The sequence below is a fragment of the Acinonyx jubatus genome, chromosome A1 (assembly GCF_027475565.1).
Source record: "Acinonyx jubatus isolate Ajub_Pintada_27869175 chromosome A1, VMU_Ajub_asm_v1.0, whole genome shotgun sequence".
Classification (NCBI taxonomy): Eukaryota; Metazoa; Chordata; class Mammalia; order Carnivora; family Felidae; genus Acinonyx; species Acinonyx jubatus.
In genome coordinates, this window is record NC_069380.1 from 135,244,837 (window position 1) to 135,269,426 (window position 24,590).

At 39.4% G+C, this 24,590-nt stretch overlaps 1 protein-coding gene across 3 annotated transcripts in view; it reads right to left on the bottom strand.

Moving 5' to 3' along the window:
* Nucleotides 1–24,590, bottom strand: part of MRPS27 (mitochondrial ribosomal protein S27) — a 93,543-nt gene that overhangs the window by 16,220 nt on the left and 52,733 nt on the right. For all 3 annotated transcript variants that reach the window (XM_015074586.3, XM_015074587.3, XM_027040317.2), the window contains 3 exons: nucleotides 10,371–10,485; nucleotides 6,557–6,635; nucleotides 3,246–3,361 (listed from right to left, as the gene is read on the bottom strand). In XM_015074586.3, coding sequence (XP_014930072.1) covers nucleotides 3,246–3,361; nucleotides 6,557–6,635; nucleotides 10,371–10,485 — 310 coding nt within the window. The remainder of the gene's footprint in view (nucleotides 1–3,245; nucleotides 3,362–6,556; nucleotides 6,636–10,370; nucleotides 10,486–24,590) is intronic.

Consider the following 24,590-nt stretch of genomic DNA (forward strand, 5'->3'; position numbering starts at 1 on the left):
TTCATTCACGTTGCTATAGCATGCTGGGGCCAGCTTTTGAATTTTAAACAATTCAGCAATGATAAGACTCCTTCTACTTCACAGTGTAAAAATAAATACAACTATTAGGTTGCTTTTAGATAGATTTGTGCCTCTTAAAAATAAATTGGACAATCAGAAACACTTAGTGATCATTTCTTTCAACTCAGGGTGCAAAATTACACTTCATTAAAATTGGAGCTTTTTGAGACATGGTGGGGGAAGGGGCAAAAATACAAGCATTGCTGAGCCTGCTACAGGGCAGCAAGAATAGTGAAGAGGGCTCGCATAGACTCTGGGCTCAGAGGACAGCCTTGGCAACCATCCAGACAATGAGAGCTGTGATCTTCCTGGTGCCATATGGGTGCACGTCAGCCAGGGCCCTTGTCCTGGCTTGAAAACAAACAACACAAAGCTCAGGGTGCCCTGCGCTGGTCTTTGCAGTCAGAGGTCAGGAAGGAAGCAGAGAACGAATGAGGCGTACAGGCTACAATTGTAGCCAGGTATAAGCGAGGCACCCTGGGTGTTAATGGGCACCCAAGCCTCTTTCCTGGGAATGGCCTTTGTGTACTACAAGCGTAATTTCTTAAGGTTTTTCTCAACCTTTGAAAAAAGCAAAAATCTTGGGAGGAAAAACAAAGCCTCCTCAGGCACTTGTGCAGCACAGATAAGTAAAAGCTGGTAATTTGAAGACCAGGGCATTTCACTTTCAAAAGCAAATCACCCTAAGGTTTGATTTCCCCCCACAAAAGCTGCATGAAAAGGGACCCAGTGAATAATAAATAAGGAGCCTTAAATTTTTTTTTCTTTTCTTTAGGGAAAATCATGATCTGTAGTATCTAAATGTGATAGCGGTGAAAAGCCAGAAGAACGGTATCCTTGCTGCTCCGGGAATTGAGCAGGGGTGGTGATGGCAGCTGGAACAGGGACACTTCTGAAGGCACTTTTAGATGGATGAAAACCAACAAACGAAAGTCTTACAGATTTTTTTGGGATGATTCCCTGAAAATAATACAACCACCACTGCTTATATGAGAAGCTATTTATGTGTTAATGTATGAGATCAGGTCTCTTCCAAACCTGTAGCTTCTGCTGTATGTACAATCAAGGACGAAGTCAGGTGCTATCGTACCAGGGTCCTCAAGGTTTTCCTACTTGGTGCTTCCCATTAATACAAAGCAAATCTCATTCTCCCTCTCTCCTCTCCACTCCCCTCCACTGCTAGGTATCTCAAAGCACCACCTACTCTAGCTGTCTCCTTTCTGCCCCTTGAACTTACTCCACAATCCACTCTAATTTCCTTTCCTGCTCCATTATTCTATGGAAACACAGGTTACAATTGAGTGTCTTTAGGCCACTCAATTCAATGAATGTTTTAAAAGTCCTCATCTGACCTACCCTCTCAGAAGCATTCTAAACTATAAACCGCTCTTTTCCTGTGGTTTTTGTGACCTAATACAATCCTGATTGCCCATTTTCCTCTGTGCTTCACCTGCAGAAATTTATACCTATGTATATAAATTATGTCCCCAGTCCAAATGTTTCCATGAAGATCTCAATTTCCCTCATGAAATCTCTTGGTTGTCTCAAAGGCATCTCAAACTGCAATATGTTCATAGCCAAATAAATTCAGTCTTTTTCCAGGGTTCCCCTTGCAAACACATGACAACCTTTCCATCCAGATACACAAGTCAAAAACTGAGGAGATGATTTCACCAGTATGTTCCTGCCTCCACATATAGTTCTCCACCATATGTTATCTGCCTCCCAAATATGTTCATTGGCTACTCTTAAGTCCATACATTCTGGTCCCCACCTGACCATTACTGCCTACTGAGACAACCATAGTTGATCTAATCTCCTAACCACATTGTAGCCGATGTATCTCTTCAAAATTCAAATTGGATCATGTTACCCCTTCTTCTTAAAACTTTTCAAATGCCTCTATTTTTAGGATGTACATAATACAGCTTAGCATGAATTACATTCTCCAACCTTACCTCACCCCATGCCCTTCTTACCATGCTCTCTGTTGCAATTACATTGACTGTCTTCCTATCTTTTTCCAGCCCCTTTCTGCTTGCCATGTTTTTTCTGCCACAGGGCTTTTGCACGTGTTATTTCCTCTTTTTGGACTGTTCTTCCTCTCTTCAACCAGTTAATTCCTATTCATCTTTCAAGTATTAACTCCAGAAATATTTCCTGAAGGAAGCCATTCCTAACCTAAGTTTAGGATACAAACAAAAACTCCCCAATATAGACACTTTTCATACAAGAGGTCTTTGTAGACCCATTGCAGCTATAATTTTAAATGCATGCATTTGGTTTGTTTTGCCTTGAATGCCTGTATTCTTTGATTGGAAGCAGGAAATGTTTGTTTACCACTGTACAACCAGTGCTTGGCAATATATGGAAGGCAGCAGTTGCTCAATATAAATTTAACGAACTAATGAATGTGAGCTGGATTCGATGGCCTTTTCAGTTCCTACCCAAACTAGGATTTTCTGATGTTACATTGGAAGTTGAGGGTAGACTGTAGGGCCAGACCGCCTGGCTTCTCCAGGTGGCTTCAGCACCTACTAGCCGGGTGGCTATTATGTAACATCACTGCACTCCAGTCTGCTCATCTGCATAGAGTTGTGAGGATTATATGCATTAATAAATTTAAAACACCAAGAACAGAGCTTGGTATAAAGTGGGTACTATTTAAATATTGGTTACTGTTGTTACTGTTGTTATTCTTAGGATAACAAGAAACAATGATTAAATAGCCTTATCTAAGAAAGGAAAATGAAACTTGGTCTTCTGGACTGACCAAGAGCAACCTTAGGAAAACACTGACGTGAAGTGAACACACCCAAGCTTGTGGTCAGTTAGCTGCCTCATTGCTTCTCTGATATGCAAGTCCCACTGTCAGTGAGAATCACTTATCCAGTTCTGAATGTCTGAGGTGCATTCAGCTTAGCTCAAGTTTCAAAATGCGCCTAAGGACTTTCGCTTGAGATTCTTTCAAGTGAAGGGACATCCAGTTCCACGCTGTCAAAAGCCAGTCACTAAAATGTACAGAAGGAACACTCATTCCTGGTTGTTTGGGGTCTCAGAGCTGTGTAGCAGATGGTTTCTTTCAGATTCTGGTGGCAAGGGTTTTCTCCAGGAACCTCATCCCTACTAAAGAGTCACTGCATGCTTCTAAGGCTCTCAGTACTACTTTACGGTCCATCACTTACACTGAAGTCTGTCTTCTTGGCCAGGCAATGGTATAAAACATAGAAGGACAGAAGCTGAGTAGAAGGCACTTCAAAGGCTTCTTGCAGCATGATCTCGAAAACCACGGATAAAGCATCTGGCAAGAAGACCAAGTAAAGAGAGGAAATTAGTTTCAGGTAACATCTCCAAATCTGTATTTAACTATAAACAGTCTTAAAAAGTGGGGCATGAGAGGGGTGCCTGGGTGGCTCAGTCAGTTAAGTGTCTGGACTCTAGATTTTGGCTCAGGTCGTGATCTCACGGTTCATGGGTTTGAGCCCCACATCAGGCTCTGCACTGACAGTGTGCCGAGCCTGCTTGGGATTCTCTCTCTGCCTCTTTTCTCTCTCTCTCTCTCTCAAAAATAAATAAAACTTTTTTTTTTAAAGTAGGGCATGATAGAAAAACAAACAGAATTAAGAAGCAAAAAATGTGAGCTCTGATTCTAGCTCTTCCACAAACCAGATCTTTCCAAAGTCTTTAGCTTCTCTTGTGCTTATTATTATGTACTAAGTCAGGTGCTTTTGCACCAATCTTTTCAAGGACATTGAATAATCTTAATTTCTCTTAAATCTTTCCAGTATCATCTTCATAATGATTACCATTTGTCCCATCTACTTCAAAAGACTGTTGGACAGTCCATCAAGATAGTACATATAAAAAATGCCTCATAAATTGTGAAGCAAATTTAAGGTATCATGTCCATCAGCTGGAGGAGCTAAGGCATACAGAAAGGAGGCAAATATATTTTCCAGGTCACCCTGACAAGCAGAGCAGAAGCTGGGTTGACTGCCCCATTCTGTGTTCCAGAACCTTCTCCCTGTTGGGGCAAAAGAAGACAAATGCTAGAGAGGATCCTAAATCCCACGTATTGTTTTAGAGACAGAAAACCAATGGCTATAAAAAGGATAATCAGGCTCAGTTTAAAAAGACTTGAAACACTGGAAAGAAAAATGCTCATTCATAAACTATAAGGCCCTGACTATAACACACAATATATTTGTTTCCACATGAATGCTGATCATAGAAGTTCAGACCTTGAGCAATTTTTATTTTCCTTTAAGATTCTACAACATAGATGGAAGCCAAGAAAATCAAGTTCAGACAATTTCTTTTCCTTAATATTTGTTGTTAAATTAGAGAATGCTAATATTGGTTTAAAATATGGTACCAGCACATAACATAGGCACAACACATGTTTTTGACTAAGTAAGTTGCTGTGTTAACCAATTTTTACATATAATCATAATTATAAGAGTTAGCACTGACTTGCAGCTGTTCCTATCCAGCTGGTTTTGTACATGTTGTTATGGTTCCTAATGAGGCCATAGGCAAGAACTTCTATATTCTTTTTGCAAAGGGGGAAATGGAGATAGACCAAGAAGTCATCTACTAAGTCAGTAGCAAATAAGGACCTGGAACGGATTTAAAACAAACAAACAAGAACTCCAAACAAACCAATATTTTAAAAGAACACAATTTTAAGCTAAAACTCCACTTTAAAAAAAAAATCTGTTCTTTCAATTGTTCATTACTGAATCCAAAATTACACAAGAAAAATAAATCAAACTTACTTTATCTTTTATTTATATTCTGCAGATCATTCAGCTTGGGAAGTGAAATTAGACTGGCTTATATAATTAGCTAACTTTTCCTCCAAAATCATTTATGTACTTTGATATTCCTATCCTATTAACAATAAAGACTATAATACTTTCTTTTTTTACTATTATTTGAGAGACAGAGAATGAGCAGGGGAGAGGCGCAGAGGGAGAGAGACAGAAAAATCTTAAGCAGGCTCCATGATCACTGTGGAGCCCAATGCAGGGCTCCATCCCATGACCCTGCCTGCGATCATGGCCTGAGTTGAAATCAAGAGTTGGATACTCAACCAACTAAGCCACCCAGGTGCCCCAAAAGTATAATAGCTTCTAAATCTTTGCCATAAATGACAATAATCTTCATTAAAACCTTATTTTTAGAAATCTTCAATATTATTTACTCTACATTTAGGGCAAAAAAAGTCCTTTGACCCCTCTAACATACCTTTTAAAGAAAGAGTGCACGCAGAAAACTGCTTCTAATAATTTTCCAATGATATACTATTAAATGTGATGTTCATGGAGCATAGATTAAGAAACAGGGAAAAGCTAATTACCTTCCATTTGAATTCAGGAAATGTAGGTTTAACACTGAGTGAGAAATAGACAAGAAGGGATAATTGATATTTCAAAAAATAACATATAGCAAATAATCGTTGGCAGTCAACAACTGCAAGCCTTTTGAGGGAGAAGATAAAGCAGAGATCCAAAGAGAAAGGACAGAGGTGTCCACACTCAGGGCAGAAAGGTCCAGTCCCCAGCCTGAGCAGCAGGAAAGGTCATCGGTGCTGGTGTGCAGGAATGAGGGGATGGAACCCAATGGCAGGAATCACAGGATAAAACTGCCCGCCAGGGCATAACCACGTTCCTGAGGTAGTAACTCCCCAAACACAGGCCTGGCTCCCTTGTGGCTTCTCAGTACCAACCCTGAGGACTAATTGGTAGAAGGGGAAAGCCAGTGTGTGTCTTTACACAGTGGCAAGATTCCTCTTTCCTTCTTCACTGTCAGCACAGCCACAAACACAAGCATGCCGTAATAGGATTCCCTGTCCCATGGAGACTGGCCGGGGTCCATCTGACTCCTCTGTAGTCTGTTGCAATCCCCATCTTTCCTCGGACTCCCTTATTGCAGTGGAAGTTGAGTCACTTTGAATTAATTGCACAGGATTAGAGAATTTTGAGGGTAAAGAGATCTCAGAGATTACTCATCCACTTATTCTACAGATGAGGAAACAAAAGCTTGGGGAGGTAAAATGACTCTCCTTCATAGCAAGTATACTGCTCTTTCCAGGAAGACAACTGATTTTATAGTCTTACATTCCACAAAGAATAACAACTGTGATTTAAATTAAAATTAGCAAATGGTACTAAAAAGAGTCAAGCTAAGAACTGCATTACTATAATCTTAACCAGCCACGGGAGCTCAGGCAAGGTTTATTGCTTAACTAAATTCATTGTCCTTTGCACAAAGAGACATGAACAAATAAACCTGACAAACTCAGAGGAAAAAACCTGGATATGATTGTCCTATCTGGCCAAGTAGTATGGTAAATCAACTATGCATCTATTTCTGACTGAAAGAGTGATGTAAAGAGATGTCATTCTGAAATTTAGAAAACGAAATTGCCTATATTTACTTACCTTTAAGAGCTGAAGCTCCATTATAAATGGACCTGGGTTTGGTTTCTTACCTTTGTAATTTTCTTTTGTTATGAAAGAATCCATCAGTAAATTGAATGTAAAGTTATCTGGAAAAATTCCATATTGGACCTGTAACGGCAATGAAAACAAAAGGAAAATAAGAGAAATATATTCACTTTCATTGTTTATAATATATGCCTATGCATTATTCATGACAAAACTTGCCACCATTAGCTTTCAGACATTTGACTATCATTTTACAGCATCTGTGACAGTGAAATAAAACCTGTGACTCATGAGGTTTACTAATTGGAACTTGGTCAGGGTAAGAAAGTTGCGAGTGGGTGTCTGATGTAAGACGGTATGTGAAAATTAAAGCTCAATTCTAACACCTCATCAAAGCTAACAACAACAACAACAACAACAAAACAAACCAAAACAACAGCCCTCCCCCGCCCCAATATGCCTCTGGTTCTGTGATTCTTTTTATAAGGTATGATTATCAATGCAGAACTGGACTCTCACGAGGAAGTACACATTATCACATTATGCAGCATTAAAACAATGCAGCATGGTTTTCTGGTCTTTATTTTTTTCTCGAACTTTATTGAGCTATAACTGACATGCAACATGTAAGTTTAAGGTGTACAACATGATGATATAATACATACATATATATACACACTGAAAATGATTATGATTACCACAATAAGGTTAGTTAACACATCCATCATCTCACATAAGTACCACTGTGTGTGCACATGTGCCTGTGTGTATGTGTGGTAATGATAACATTTATGATCTTAGCAATTTGAGATACCATTGACTATTGTTAACTATAGTCACCATGCTGTCCATTAGATCCTCAGAACTTACTTACCTTTTAACTTAAACTTTGTACCCTTTGACTAACATCTCTTCATTTCCCCTGACCCCCAGCCCCTGCAATCTACCATTCTATACTTTATTTCTATGAGTTTGGCTTTTTTGATTCCACATATAACTGAGATCATAGGGTATTTGTCTTTCCCTGACTGATTTATGTCACTTAGCATAATGACCTTAAAGCTCGTTCATGTGGTCACAAATGGCAAGATCTCCTTCATTCTGATGGCTGAATAATATTCCATTGCATAGATATACACCACATTTTCTTTATCCATTCATCTGTCATTGGACAAGAGTTGTTTCTATGGTTGACTATTGTGAATAATGCTACAATGAATATGGGGGAGTAGGTATCTCTCTGAGGTCCTATTTTCATTTCCTTTGGGTATATACCCAGAAGTGGGATTGCTGGATCATATGGTAGTTCTTTTTTAAATTTCTTGAGGAATCTCCACACCATCTCCCATAGTGGCTGCACCCAGTGCACATTCCCACCAACAGTAAATAAGGGTTCTCTTTTTGCCACACCCACACCAGCACTTGGTCTATCTTGTCTCTTAGACTGTTTTTTAAAGACCTTTGAAATATGCTAACAAAATATTACTAACTGAACTTCTGTTCATGAGCAGTAAAATATTCGAGAATCCAGATTTCCCAAAATGTGGATCCTTTAGCATCTGCCTAAGAATTTTCTAGGAGTGCTTTAAACAATGCAGATTTCTAAGCCTCAGACTTACATAATTAGAATCTCTGGGAACAGGGCAAAGAAACCAGAAGTTTTAGTGAGCTTTCTATGTGATTTTCATGCACAATCAAGTGTGATTACTAATGATCTAGATTGTGGTTATATATTTATTTGTTTTAAATTCTTGCTTGAGGAGGATTAACTACCATCTTCCACCCTGCCCCATTCTTCCTCCACCAACTACCAGAAGTACCTGAGGAAAATTTTCAAATTATACACACCCCTAGGGAAGTCTAATAGTCCTAACCCCCCAATTGTGAATCACTGCTGAATTGAGTCACTGTTACAGTAGGCTGTATGGGATGCCTCAGATACGTTGAAATGAAAAAATGGTTTAGAAGCCATTGTTTTAAAGGCTGGAGCTCGTGGGAAGTTTCTCTATTTCTCAAAGCAGTCATCCAATTCAGCACTAGTCCTCAGGGGGCATGGCAAAACCAAAATATTTTAGAATGATAAATCATTAAAGCTAGAAGGAGCCTTAGATATCAATCGGTTGGTGATTCTCAACCCTGGCTTCAAATGAGAATCAACTTGGGAGCTTTAAATGGATACCAATGAGGGATGAATAGGCAGCGCACAAAGGATTTTAAGGGCAGTGAAACTATATGATACTACGTGACACTATAAATATATACATATCATTATACATTTGTCCCAACCCACAGAATGTACAATACCAAGAGTGAGCCCTAATGTAAACTGTGGACTCTGGGTGATTATGATGTGCCAATACAGCTTCATCAATTGTAAAAGATGGATCACTCTGATAGGGGATGTTGATAATGGGGGAAGCTGTGCATGTGTGGGCAGGGAGCATACAGGAAATCTCTGTATCTTCTGCTCAATTTTGCTGTGAACCTAAAGCTGCTCTAAAAAATAAAGTCTATTAAAAAATTTTTTAAGATATTAAGAAAAAAAAAAGTTGAAGTCTGTGCTCCAGAAAGATTAGTTAGATTAGAATCTTGGGGGTGGTGAAAAGCATCTCTAATTTTTAAAAGTGTCTTGTGTGATTCTAATGGACAGCCAGGGTTGAAGATCACCGGTTTAGTACAATTCACTTGACTCTGAGTTGAAAACACTAAGACCTAGACAGATAAAATTATGTGCCTGAACTTATGGGCACTTGGTGGAACTTATGAGGTTACAGCCTGGCTCTTCTGACTCCTTGTCCAGTGTTCTTTCCACGAAAAGACTAGAGCAACAGAAAATGAGATAAACTTTTCTGCATTTCTATACCCTTCTTGTTTTGTTTTCACAGACACCTTCTGTGAGTATAATCTGTGTCATTAAACTCTGAACTGATAAGAATAGGATTTGATTCATGCCTTCCTCTGGGCCTAACAGATTTATCAGCAAACCTGTTTATCTGCATTATTAAATGATAAGCTTCCTGAGGGCAAGGATAGGATACTGCTCATTTTTACACACAATGCCATACCCAGTGTCTCACATACAAACTGTCTGCAATGCACATTAAGTTGAATTGGGTCCAAGTCATGGGACCAAAAGCTACCAAAACCAAAACTTTTATACCCTTTTGAGTTCTAACATACAAGCCCAGTGACACTAAAGAGGTAATATATTTTCACAGAAATACTGTTAAAATCTTTTTATGGTCAAACTAGAGTTATACCTTGAGACTCACAAAAATAACATTCAAATATTTTGCTTATTTTATACTTCAATTCATACTATAAAGGTTAAGACTCAACCCTTGATGGAATGTAATGTTCAGAAAAACCCTAACCATAGGGGACTCTGGGGCTCGAGGAGAGGAGTCAGGGAATTTAGAAGAAAGACATGTTTTGAGTAGCCTAGGAATACTTGTCTTTTAAAAATTGTGTAAGATAGGCTGAATATTCTGGAGATCATATTCCAGCAAAGTGGTCATGTCTTTTTCCCTAAACATCACCAAAGGGAACTGGGCAAGAAGTCCACGTCTTAGGGATCAAGAATGAAATGACCATCAGTGCCAAGTTCTTTTGACTCAACTTCCTTTTGCTTTTACCTGTCCATTTCCAAGTCACTAGGTGTGGAGAAGCACAGGCTATGGGAATTTTTATATTTAATTGCTGATTAATTTCTATTCAGTTCCATTCTAAAAAGGATATCTGAGAGCAAATAAATATCAAAAGCTATTTCTTTTTCTTGTCCTATTCTTTGCTGTACTATATAGTAGGTGTATCATCTAAACTGAAGAAAGAAGGTACAAATACCAGGAAACCACTCACCTTATTTACAAGAGTATATAAGGCTTTGTCTTGTGCACCGTATTTTAAACACTGCCTAATCCAGGTGTGGATAGTCCAGTCTCTCAGGTACCAACAATTGGGGCTGTGTCGAAATCTAAATAAAGCATAGGAAGAGAGAAAACTGGTTGTTAACTCTGAAACATCAATGCCAAAATACATCCCTCATAAGTAGGTCCTCCCTTAGATATTTACAGATGTGCAGTCAGTGTGACCAAAAGTCATAAAAGTCAACGGTCAATAAAAACTTGAAGATAAAACTTGTTAACTATAAAGTATGAAATGGGAAAGGGGAGGTAGAATAATAATAAATAACAAATAAAAGTATTATAAAAATTGTATTCCTTATTTAATGCCTCTTGATTCAACACCTTGTTTTACAATAGGAAATTTAGGGGCACCTGGGTGGCTCAGTCGCTTAAGCGTCCCGCTCTCAGTTTCGGCTCAGGTCATGATATCACAGTTCATGGGACTGAACCCCACACTGGGCTCTGTTCTGACAGCATGGAGCTTGCTTGGGATTCTCTCTCTCTCTTTGCCCCTCCCCTGCTCATGTGTGTGTGTGCGCATGTGCTCTCTGTCACAAAAAATTAACTTAAAAAAATTTAAAATAGGAGATTTGTAAAAAATGATCTGGTGAAAATGTTCTACTAACCATGGCATTATATAAATATCATTTCATTAGAAGAGAGATATGAGGCTGAAGCTGACACTTTTGAAGTTTAAAATAAAACAGGTGATGCAAAAATGAAGAAAGGAATGGCATAGCTACTCTGGAGGGGAATCAGTTTTGGGTTATACTGATATTTCTTACGGCATGTAGGAGATATTGGGATACTCTTCACTGAACCAAAAGAGAACAAAAAAGCAGAAAGGAAAACAAAACTTAACATCCAGGTCGTCCAGGTCGTCTTTTAATTGTCCAGGAAGCACATCAATCTTTAGGCTGTACAAAAATCAAACTGTTTTCTTAAATAAAAAAGGTAAGACAAAAACTTGGAGCGAAAGGATTTTGTGTCATATATGAGTCAAGAATACAGCTAATACTAGTGTTTTTTAGAAGCTGGTTATTCAATCTGCCACCTGCTATTTCCTGCCATCTGCTATGGGGATAGTTTCCTGCTGAACAGGTTCTCTGCCAAAGTAAAAGCTGAGAAAAAGAGAGGAAGTGTGAAGTAGTATTTAATTTAGGATATTTATTAGTGCTCTCTGGTGAGAAATTTGGCAAAAATAAGATCTGAAGATGTTTTATGGATATGGAGTCACCCAGACCTCTCCAGACTTTTGAATATCTTACATTTTGCTGGAAGTTATTTCACACTCTTTCTCTTTAAAAGAGAAAAAACAGAAAGAATAGATGGGGCACCTGGCTGGCTTCGTTGGGTACAGCATGCAACTCTTGATCTTGGGGTCATGAGTTCGAGCCCCAAGTTGAGGGTAGTGTACTTAAAAAAATAAAAATAAATAAATATACAGCTCTTAAAACATAAAAGCAGAAAGAGAGAAATATGCCAATTTATGTTCAGGATGAGAATGACCCAGCCAGAGAAAGACACTGTAATAGGTGCCCAAGATACGAGATCTAATGAGATGCTCTGCAGAGACATGAAACAAAATATATCTGTTAGTATTTCATGCTTTCCCTCACATTTTAAAGTCAATAGTTGGGCTACTTGAGTTCTTCCCCTCGTTACTCTGAAAAATCTGAGATTTAAAGCATAATGGCCAGTTAAAAGTTTATTTTATTTTTCAAAGAATCGATTCAAGAGAAATACCAGGTGTACTGCCTAAATGATGGCGATGCTGCCTTGTTGGCCTGTGAGCTCCCTGGGCAAGGAGGGCCATGCCACCTTGCCCCACACTGGTTCCTCAGTGCCGGACACAACTGGTGGCCCAGAGGACATTTCCAGCAAGTAAAAAATGAGTTCAATCAACAAACGTATAAAACGCTATTATGTGCTAATTACTTTGCTAACATGTATGGCATATATGAAGAACGGTCAATTCCCTGTAATCGGTGGCATTTATAATCTCATCACAAAAACAAAGTACACAAACATAATTTAACAATAGTACAAGGTGGAACACAGTGCTAAGGAGACAAAGGGCATTGCTAGTTGCTTAGAAGTGTTTGGGGTGGTAGTGACTGTTAGGTTCAGTCCACTTTTCCTTTAAAAACAAACAAACAAACAAACAAACAAACAAACATAATTTAAAAAGCCAATTGCCTTCTTTACTCAAGATTATTTTAAACTTAAACTTCATTTTAAGATCTAATCTTCTGCCTTAGGATGGCTCCAATAACTACAAAAGTTATGACTTTTCTTTCTGATAGACTTTAAGAGCACCACGACCAATTCCAACCAAATACCCTTTTCTTTTATTCACAATCAACAGGCCGTTTTTAGGTTCTGAAGAAAACAGAGATAAATAGGATCTAGCTTTAGACCTTCAAAGCTCAAATTAAAATTTGTATAAACTTCTTAAAATTTGTATAAACTGCTTAAACTTCTGAGACTAACCTTCCTCATACATGGAAGAACAGAAAAGTTTTATCTTCTCAAAGGTCTCGTCTTCTCATACCTATTTCTTAGAAGCCTAGAGGGAAAGTTACTCAAGACTTCATACATCCAATACAATCATCTCAGCATAGGAGCAGCCTTTGAGAGATTTGTCAACAGACTCACAGTGGTCTTTAATAAGTCCATTCTCTTCCTCATCCTGGAACAGGGCTATTTGCTATGATCTCTTCTCTCTGAGGCCTAGTAATCCAGACACACACCAAGTCTATCAGATGTTCAACCAGGTGAACATATTAAATCAATTTAGAAATAAGAGGGAAACACACATTTAACACGAAATATGCTGTCCAAGCTGCAATTCCTGCACTTCCCAGCCAGGCAGCATATAAACTCCTTTCTAAGCCCTCACTGGTGAATGTTATCTAGCTGTCTAAAACACAAACAACTCAAAACATTGAGAGAGTAGGGTCCATCCAACTTTGGATGGTGAGTCTGAGAAGAATGCCTCTATCAATGACGTTTCAAGCAGTTCAGACAGATAAACTCGGGCCCTTTTCAGAACTGCTGGTGGTTAATATGATAGGCAGGTTAAGTCTCTGAAATGGGTACTTGCCTCGAATGATTTTGTGGACTGCTGGACGAGCATTCTCCCTTTCAGCTAGAAGAAAGGCAAAGAGACGAGAACACAACTAACACATTGATTTTCCAATCTGCCTGCAAACAGACTGGCTTTTGTTCTCGCCTGCTCTGACCACCGGCCTGGCAGATTACAGGCGGCCACTGTAGGAGTCCCCTCTGTGCCCCGTGCCATCAGCTGTTTGCTCACCTCGACAGAAGCTTTATTATTGTCCAGGCCAACAGGCTGCCAAGCTAGGCAAACCGTGTGAGTGTGGAAAACATAAACAAATGCAACCCAAACAACCTCAACAATGCTTGTGCTCATGAAGGCCAGGGACATTCTGAGTTTCCAACTTGTAAAAATATAAGTAAACTTACAACAATTCTAAGTACATGAGTATCTCCCGAGGTAAGGAAGGGCACAAGAAGGAGAAGGAGAGAATGAAGGAGTACACTCTCAAGCTCCACTTCTAGTTCTCAGAGGTGGTGTCCCAAAGCTGAAGATACTGTTGTCCACAGTGCTAAGTAGAGTTTCCAGGCAAAGACAGAACTTGCCTAAAAAGCCAAATCATAGCCAGTCAAATAGCAGGAACTGGGAGGCTTCCTTTCCTTACACATCAGGCTATATTCAGTGCTGCTCAGGGCATTCGCCTGTACCATTGCCCATTCAAGATTAATGGCACCAGGAAGGAAGCAGAGCAGAATCACAGGATGGAAAACTGGGGGCAAAAGTCTTTGATACCTTAGAGATTTTTTTTAGAGGGGAAGAGAGGTTATATCAAAGAAGTCAAGAGTGAAAAAAGCAAAACACCAGAGACTTAGTGTGATTCCAGAAAAGGCACTTTACTGTGTGAAAAAGTCACCTGGGATTTCCTATTTGTAATCAATTTCGTCATTTCATTGAAAAAAAAAAAGTGGGAAACAGCCTTTTCTTTCGTGGGATTCATATAAAGGTTATCATTGAAGGCAAATGTGGCAATGCTCATCAGCTCTTCCGAATAACAAGTGAAAGTGCTCCCGGCTGGGCAAGGCTAATGCACAGATGCCAGAGCCTGGAGCCCAGTGGCTGTGCCATTTAGCTGCAGCACTGGCTCTTCCATATGAATGAGCAAGCTTTCCACAACGTTTATCTGATTATGAGAGCCACCATCCTTAAACACACACATGCAGTTTTCCCTCCTCCCTAGTGAATTCTGTATCCTGTGGCAACAGGCTTTGCAGATGGAAACCTGCGCCTTTGAGCTGGGCAGACATGAAGACGATTGAGGGGCCAGGGTGAAGAGAGGAAAGAAAGAATGCCAAGAAGAAAATACAGCTGGCACCAAGGCGTGTCATGTGGACTGGGAATCTTATCTGTGAAGCAAAGTGTGTAATTATTAAAAGGTTTGAGCACTTTCCTGAACTGGAACCAAAGAGTAAGAGGGTGTCGTGTGACTATTTAAATCAGAATCTGATTCAATCACTGCCACCGACTTTCTCATTCTAAATGGATAATTACGTTCTTTTGCATCCCTCTGGAAATTCTACTTTCATCAATTATTAGTTGCCCCCCAAAACCATAAATAAAATCAAATTTTGATGAGATAATTTTCTAATAACTATTATATTGTTGTCAAGTATTAAAAAAGGAGTAGAGTCTACTATAGGAACTGATAATAAAGACACAGTATTATAAATTAAATTCTCTTCTCTGCTTGAGATCCCAGAGTCTTATTTATTGTTTGTTTGTTTGTTTGTTTGTTTCTTTTTGAGAGACAGAGACAGAGCACGAGTGGGGACGGAGCAGAAAGAGAGAGAGACACAGAATATGAAGCAGGCTCCAGGCTCTGAGCTGTCAGCACAGAGCCCAACGTGGGGCTCAAACCCACGAACTGTGAGATCATGACGTGAGCTGAAGTCGGCGCTTAACTGACTGAGCCACCCAGGCACCCCCACAGAGTCTTATTCTTATACAGGAACTTCGGTTAATTTTACTTTCAGCAAATTTGTCCTAAGAGCGCACTAAGAGAAGCCCCAGGAACGAAAGTCCGTTCCAAAACGCTCTTCCCTCAGATGGGCAACCAGTGTGGGCTCAAACATTTCCAGCGAATTCATTACCTACTTTGTAAAGCAGATTGAAAAAAAGATGTTTTTTTACAGTTCTAATTTCTTTTCTTTTAAAAGACAAGTTTACAGAGATAGTGTACAAACAGTCAAATTCATACTTTTCAGTGTATAGGTCTATCAAGTTTTGGCAAGTGTGTCCAGTTGTGTGATTACCACCACAAAGATTATGAGAACAGTTCTGCCACCCCTAAAAATTCCTTAACGCTTCCTTTGCAGTCCACCTCTCTAGGGTGTGCCGGTCAGTTGAAGCAAATTTTATATAGATAACCTCCTCAGGTTTCTTTCTACCCCTGGGGTGATTAATTTTATGAGAAGGAAAGCAAATAAGGTAATATAAACCTACAATTTCTATCAGTTAGTTTATAATTCACATCCTGCCAATTTCCAAAAAGAATTTGAAAAAATTAAAACCCAGTTTGCATAAGACCTTCTGGTATCCTTGTTTGCCATTCTAAAAAGGGTGATAAGTAAGTGGATTTTGGTAGAGAATGACACAGGCATAGAATTTTGCAAATGTGAAGTGCTAAATAAATGCAGCATAACGACACATTTTTTGAAGTGAAGATGGATAACAGAGGGGCTTGTTAGATATCAAAGTCAAAGCCTAAATTTGTCAGACTCGGGGCTTAAAAATGTGTTTCACCTGGAAACACACCGGTATGACATATGAAAAAGTAAGAGAAATACTCAATTTTCCATGAGTCCTATCATGGAATAGGAAGAAAGCAATGATAAAGTAGGATATTATGGCCCCTGATTACTACCTCATTCTCTTCTTTCTGACCTGGCTATTGTTTTGCCAGATTGACCTTTCTCAATCCAGGACACATATTTTGTATTCATGAAGCAAGTTTTTACCAAATAGCTACCCTGTGCCAGGTAATCCATATTCTATCCCTGTGGGTCTACTTAATTTCCTTGAACTCCAGTCTTGAAGATGACATCTCTCCCTTTCTGACACAGAGGGAACACTTGAGAGAAAGAAAAACAGAGCAGAGGTGTACTGTTGTTCTTTCTCTCAAGGTATATAACATAAAGGTAAGGAGTGAGCCAGAATGAAGCAAACTGTTCTTTGTCTGAATCCTGGAACTCCCTTTTTATCAGCCTCCAAAAGGTGATGCATGTGGGTGACAGGAGAGGATTATTTGTGAGAACGGGAGGAGAAAAAAATACAGTGACTGCTGGGGTGCTTTCTTGTTTGTGACTGTCCGAAGAGCAGAAAATGGTTCTTTGTGGCCCACAACTGACCTGTCAGTGAAACTACACCCAGAAGCACATGGTGGGGTTCCTCAGCCACTTTAAAGCTGGACGCACAGGTTAGCTTCACACCTGAGATACAGTCACTAGAGGGCAAGGTGAGGCAAAAGGGAGGAACAGCAAGTTCTCTTAGCAAGGAACAGGAAGTTGAGAAAAACTGGATGTTGGAACCAGTCTCATATATAGAAGCACATAAAGTTGTGGGAACTGCCTTGGTTTAGGCAGAGACAATGGACATATTTTTGGTTTTCGGTAGGAAATCTATAGCAATAAATGAGCCGGTTTCAAAAAGATGCAAACATTGCCTGATGTCTTCTATAGTTTGGCTAGGAACTTCAGACAAACTTCTGCAAAATCATGAATAATACGATGACTAAGACAGGAAAAATCACATATATTTATTAATCACTGGTAGGCTGTACATATGAATAGTTCCAAGGAAGGGGAAAGAGAGAAACAAAATGGAGAAAAACAAAGGCAGAAAAAAAAATCACAGTTTCTGGAGTATTCTCGGCTTAGTAAAGTTGTCAGGATTATGTCTGCTACAAAAGAAATGAGCAGGCAAAGACACCTGGCCCAGGGATGAAGCATACCAGCAAAAAAGCAGGGAAGCATTAAGCTGATGTTGAGCTGATTTATATGTGTTTTTGTATGTGAGATTACAGATTTCTTTATGGGTAGGGAAGAGAAGCTCAGCACTAATCTGGGTTTCTTAAGAGTCAGTTTTTTTTTTTTTTTTTTAATAAAGAAGAAAATTATCTCAGAGTTTTAAACATTCTGATTCTCCAATACATGGAAAAGTTGAATTCCCTGAGGATTCACTGTTTATAGCAAAAGGTAAGTTTGGATTTACTTCAGTTATGCACCCCAAGGTCACTGCTAGTTTCTATTTCTCTAACTCCACTGACTTCCCTATAAAGTTTTGGATCTCTTAAAAGTAGGGGAGAATTTTTCTATCCTCTCGTGTCCTGCCAAAGTAGGTGTTCGATGATTTGGCAATAGTGACTAGGCCTGCTCAGACTGTATAAATCCCAATAATACGTGTTGAAATTCATGACCAGTGTTTATATTTGAAACAGTAATGCGATTTCAGTTTTGAAATATCATCCTGACTATAAACAGATGAAGGAAATGCTGCCTCTTTTTGTACAAGGCAGGAGGCAATCAGAGATGGCAGAGAATGTGGAATCATGTGGTCACTCTGCAAAGCCACCTACTCCTCACTTCCTCTACCTGCTGTTTCCCTCCCATCAAAAAGATCCATGGGTTCTGCAGTGTAGTAGTTTCAGGAACAGACAAGCTGATGGAAGAGTAAAACCATAAACATGAGAATAGAAGACCAAATACATGGATTCAAAGAACTTCCCTAATGGGTTCTAAACCAAAAAACCTAAGACTCCTGTCAAGATGGGAAGAGACTCTGAAAGTCATCTAGGCCAAGTAAACTGGGGATAGGTGAAGGAAGAAACATTCCATATACAATTAGAGAATCTAATTTAGTGCTGGTAGGGACTGTGAATACCCACTGTTTACGGAACTATTTACTGAGAAGTTACTATTTTCTTTCCTTCTTCTTCCTCTTTTTTTTAATGTTTATCTTTGAGACAGAGAGAGAGAGAGAGACAGAGCATGAGCAGGGGAGTGGGAGGGGGAGGGGTAGAGAAAGAGAGAGGGAGACACAGAATCTGAAGCAGGCTCCAGGCTCTTAGCTGTCAGCACAGAGCCTGACACCAGGCTTGAACCCACAAACTGTCAGATCATGCCCTGAGCTGGAGTCGGATGCTTAACTGACTGAGCCATCCAGGATCCCCGAAAACTTACTATTTTCTAAGCCCTGTACTGGGTGATGCAAAACCGCCTAGTCCAATTCCTTTATTTTATAGATGAGAAATCTTGGTGTCTAGTGAGATGAAAAGATTTAACCAAAGATAAGCACGGTTTGTAACAGGACTTAAACTAGACTCTTCACTCTTATTATTCCACCAGTACCTCTCAGTTCTTTTATGTATAAGACATCTTTAAAAAGCATCTCTGCAGTTTGACAAAGGTCTCTAACATATTGAAATATAAATAACATCTCTTCTAAATGTAGCAGCAGAACTCAGAGAAATATACTCAAACTGTGAAATAGTTTTGGAATTAGTCAAACTAGCCGTTTGACTTTGGGAAGTCACTTGATCCTCCAGGGTTTCAATTCCTGCAACTGTAAACAGAAGAGGTAGGATTATCTGGAACTCAACTGTCCACAGGGGCCAGTCAGTTAACACAAACGCATGAAGAAAGAACCATGTAACACAATAGGTGCAAAGCTGTTTGTAGTACTATCAAATACAGTAGCGACTATTTTTGAAAGCACATTAGAAAAGTATACTGGGACTGTGGACTGGACCAGATCCCCTGAAACTCCTTCCAACTCTTTAGTTTAATGACTCTGAAGAATAATAAGCCTAATCTGCTCATTAAAACATCAGTCATTTACATGTTTCTATTAAGCCAGAAAAATGGCAGTGATACAAATAAGTGAATACAGATTCAAAGATAAACAAGCAGCCATTCAGCCCAAAGACCATTCTACTCTTTTCCACTAGCCACTAGCCTCCATTACCCTACCAGCCGAACACCAATTAACCTAGTTTGGGCAGTCAACACAGATAATTATGGGGACAGCAGAACTTGCAAAGTGGCATCTAAAATTACAAGATGAAGTGATAAAACCACTGAAGTTGAACTCAAGGTCCTGAAAGTAGATTTTAACTGGAGACCAAGTTTTGCAGGAAATAAAATTTTCAGTAAATGATCCGTCCATTAGTAAAGTATTTTCTACTCCAATGAATACTTTACTGTATTCAATTTATATCTAAGAGTCAGCCATCCAAAGTAACTTTCCTATACAACACAAATTGTTCTGTATGTTGCTATTTTCTCCTACTCCTTAAATGAATTGCAGCTACGCAGGCATAATCATCCAAAGAGCCTACCATCATAACTTGCTTATTTTTGGTATCAAACCCCCTATGATCTGATTATTTCTAGAGAATAAATAGCTGAACCTTTTAAAACAGGGGGAGTGAAATAGGGATGGTCATAGGGATATTAAATTATTTGCCAGTTTCTGGAACCATAAAAGGGCACAATCACTTTTTTGTAGCTAAAGAGGAAAGACATTGGAAAACTGAGATTTGGATCTGTCAGTGCAATTGGTTTTCAGGAAGCTTTAATTTACCAGTACAACACAATACAACGTAACTCCTTATTTATAGATGAAGGTTGGAAAATTAAGGTGGCCTTTCTTTCTTTCTTGTGCTGCCACATGGTTAAAATCAGCATGACTATACCCAATAAGCAGTTCCTCTACATTTAGCTCAGGCTAGCCCCCCGCCCACCACCACTAAAACCAACCTTAAAAAAAAAAATGGAAATATTTGAAATTCTACAAATAAACATAATGTACTAAGAACATTCTTAAGGATGTCCAAATGCACACTTCATTCCATAGGAATGTTAAGGGTCTGAGACAATTCCTTTTAATATGATAATCAATTATAAATTTTGAACAGCAAAGAGCTAATTTTTTAGTACTACACCAAACATAAAGATTTGGGTTCAACTGTTCTGGGTGTCAGATCTTCCATAAAACCACCATGCTACAGCTAAACAAAGGCTCTTTGGCTGGCCCAAAAGGAGGGAATGAACAAATTTGAAAAACATCTTTATTCCCCAAGAAAAATTTTTAAAATGTCTAAAAGTGCCAGGAGAGCTGTCTCAGTGTGACTGTGGGCAGCTTTCCAAAGTCCCTCTGCTTCTCTAAGTATGAGTCATAGGGAGAGGAGAGAGAGCATCTTGGCAAAGATACAGCCCTTCCTCTTTGGTTCCACCTTCCCGCCCCCTTTTATTTTATTCAAAAAACAAAACAACAAAAAAAACCCCCTTTGATGGATAATAGTTAAATAGAATCCAGACAGGCTTAACTGAAGAAGTTTGAGCCCCAGAGAGGCAAAATATCATTGCAGAAGTCTCTATTGTTTGCATTGTGAGCCACAGACGCAGGGAAGGATCTTCTGCATCCTAAAAAGGGCTGGACCCATTGATCATGTGTCAGATCGTGGCTGTGCTTTGTAGGAGAGGAGAGAAAAATGAACTATGAAAATAGCTCCCCTTCCCTAGCTTCAGAAACATCATTAGCTCATATGCTGGACAATTACAGCAAGCTGGAAGGGGCAGCAGCTCATCCTTTATGAGTGCACATTAAGTGGATTTCAACCGCAACAGCTGTAGGCTATCCATCTGTACATGGCTGCTACAGTGTGCGCAGCCTTCAATGAACAGGTACGATTTTTCCTTTGCTAATTTTAGGCAAAAAAGCAAGAGAGCTAGTTAATTTAAACAATAAAAATAAAAACAGAGAATACCGAAGGAAAAGCTGAATGCTCAACTAGAGACAGAAGAGCTCTACTGTGGCACTGGCATGTGCTCATTTGTCAACCTACTATGAACCGAGATGTTATGCTGGGCACTAAGGGAAAGAGATAAACACACATACTCCTTGCCTCCAATTAGCTAGACTGGGAGTATCAAAACACAAGTATTTTGTGAGCTTCTAAAACAAGCTTAGAAGGTTAATTCATTACCATCAATGAAAGTCCTCATTTACTTAACACTGATTATTTTGTAATGCCCGGGTAAAGAAATTTTTAAAAATTGGCTCTCAATAGGAAAATGAATTCAACTTTCCTCTCTTCTTCTTAGTATGTCTTTTCTTACTTATTTGCTTTCTTTGGACATAATTAAGAAATAAAATGTTACAGACAAAAATAAAGCTGTAACCTCCTCCTGCCGCTTTCTGAGGAGGAACATTGGTGTCCATCATGCTCATACATGTTTTTATACCTTTATCATCTAGGGATGCATCCAATTTAAGGTACATGTATCTGCCATTTAACTCTGCATTCAAGGCCTGTCCGATAGAGAACTGACCCAAACCACAGTAATAAATATGTGCTTCTCCAGGGGCAGAAGAGTAAGGACAGAAGTGACAAAATTATGGCTATCTCAGATATGAGGGGGATCACATGCCACTGTCACTGTGGAAATTAATCAGCACTGCTGCCAGAAAAATCCCTGACAAGGTGATTGCTCTGTATTTGACTTGAACGCAGCCTGACTCACTGACTTGGTTAAGTTAACCTGAGAATCAGTTTTATCATCTATGAAATAGAGGTGAAAAATACCTTTATCATTGGGTTATTGTGAAAATCAAAGGAGAATTAGGTAAGTATGTTAACAACTTTTAATCCTCTTTGGAACCAAAGAGAGTACAAATATGCAAAAAATGATCATATATACAAAATGCATGTATGCAAAAAACGATCATAGTATCATTGTTATGGTTTACTTCATATAGAACTTGATGGCATTCTGTCTGGTACTGCTTACTAATTTCTGTAAGTGTTTATCTTTCCTAAGACTAAGGCCTGTGGCATAACTGCTCTTCGTAGCAGAGTAGCAGTTAAGATCTAAGATTTGGCATCAGGTAGACCTCATTCCTACTTTATAACCCCCAGGAAATGGACTCTAATCCTGAGGATGCTAACCTGTAAAATACGAGTAAAAGTTGTACCTCACATGGCACAATCTGATTGCTCTGAGCATTAAGGAGATAAGACATGTAAACTCCTAAATACATGGCTAGCACACAGCACTTTCAGATAAGCTGGACAGAGCAGCTGACAGCACCCATGTGCAAAAGCCCAGTGAGTTAAATGTGAGCTCTTATGACTATTCCCTCCACATGGGACGTGACTGCAAAGTGCTACACACACACAAGCAGCAAATACTTGACTGTCATCAGCCAACTGGGAAGAGTAGGAAGGACAGGGTAAGAGGGTGAAGCATCCCATGTGCCCCATTCCTCTACAGACAATCTCAAATGAGGAGCTGGAAGGCAAACCAGAGGGGAAAACAGAGAGGCTTTTCACAATCACAAAGGCCCAAAGCCAACCAGTACAGGGGTGTGCCAGTCAGTCTGATGACTGGTAGTAGGGTTTCTGATCTTATTTATGATAGAAAAAGGTCCAGGCAGGGAGATGTGAGTCAGAAGGTGACCTAATAAGGAGTTAGTTTACCCATTCCTGCTCTTCTGCCCTTGGACTGGTTTTCACAAGTTTGGCAAGGCAGAGTTACAACGCAACAGAATTTATGCCTTGAGTCTTCTGTCGGTTCAATGCCCAGCAGCCTCTGGCTGGAGTCAACAACTAAGGAGTGTGAATACCTACTGAAGACAAATTGAACCACTCAAAAGAGAAGCTGCCAAGCACTGCTCATGGCTCTGATCTATGCTTGGGACAGAATCTCAGAGGAAGGAAATAAGTATCTATATGGGACATACCACCCATCCAAGCCCAGGAAGTAAAGGAAAAAAGCAACAAAGGCAATGCATTTGCTGCTGAGCAAGCTGCTGTAATTTGTGCCAGCCCCAACACCCCACAGCCATGAGCCCTCTTTTCCTTGTCTTATCCACCAGTGGTAACCTAAAAGGACTTTAAGACTGAAAGCACCCATTCCTGCCCCCAACCCAGATGGATCCATTAGCCCTTTCACAACCTGGAAAAAGTGTTTGATGGCACCCACATGACAGCAAAAGGGCCAGAGTTAACCTTTTTTCAAGTTAAAAAATATTGTGAATATAGCTAATCACTAATAACTGGGTTTTAGGATCCTATGTTAAGATAGGCTCAAAAATGAGACAGCGCTGTTGCTATGGTGACCACAGTATTTGATAATCTCTAGGATTTTCCATTAATCCTGTGCAAGTATAGAAAAGTCTAATTTAATAGCCACACTTGTACTAACTATATCTTTAGGAATGAATGCTTATAAAAAAGGGTGCAACATACTGAGAAACTTGATTTTTCTCGAATATTTAGATCTCAAAAAAAAAAAAAAAAAATCACACTGAAGAGAAGCTTCCTTTTCCCGGATCCTCATCTAACTGTGAGAATGATGAGGAGGATGAAAATAAGTAACAGCATTGTTAATTAAAAAGTACTGAACACTTCCTATCTGCATTATCTTAAGTACTTTATACACACTTTTTTGTTTTTACAGAGTAGGAAACTGAAAACTAAAAAGGATACAAATTGAGCCTAGGAGCTTGCAATCAAGCCAACCCAGGTGGTTTTTTATTTTTACTACAGTGTTTGAATAAAACTACTAGTTGCTGTCGAGCATCAGTAGTTAGTTTCCTTTAGGCAGCCTGCTTTATAAGAAATGTGTCACCCTGAACACTAGAATTACACTTGGCACGGCAGGATGTTCATGTTATGAGGGGAACATGGAAGTGAGGACAGCAGGTTCTCATGCTAGGGCAGGCTGACAATGCTATTTTGTTGGATGATGTCCCCACCCTGCACCCAGCACCAAGAATCCACAGGTCTTTTCTCTTGGGGTGTTCAGTTTCCCCAGAGATGACTCATCCAGGCTTCTCCTTGAGAGGGATAACAGTCCTTGCATCTCCAAGTCCAGAGTCCTTCTGGTTCAATCTCTCCAGAAAGAAAAGTCTTGTACTAGGTTTGGAGAGAAACACTCTGGTATTTCGTTACTTCTTATGAAAACTTCCAATCAGTCCTCCTCTCCTACTACTTTATCTTTATGATCTAGGGTCCTATGGTATGGATGCTCTTGCTGCCAAATTTCTTCTCTT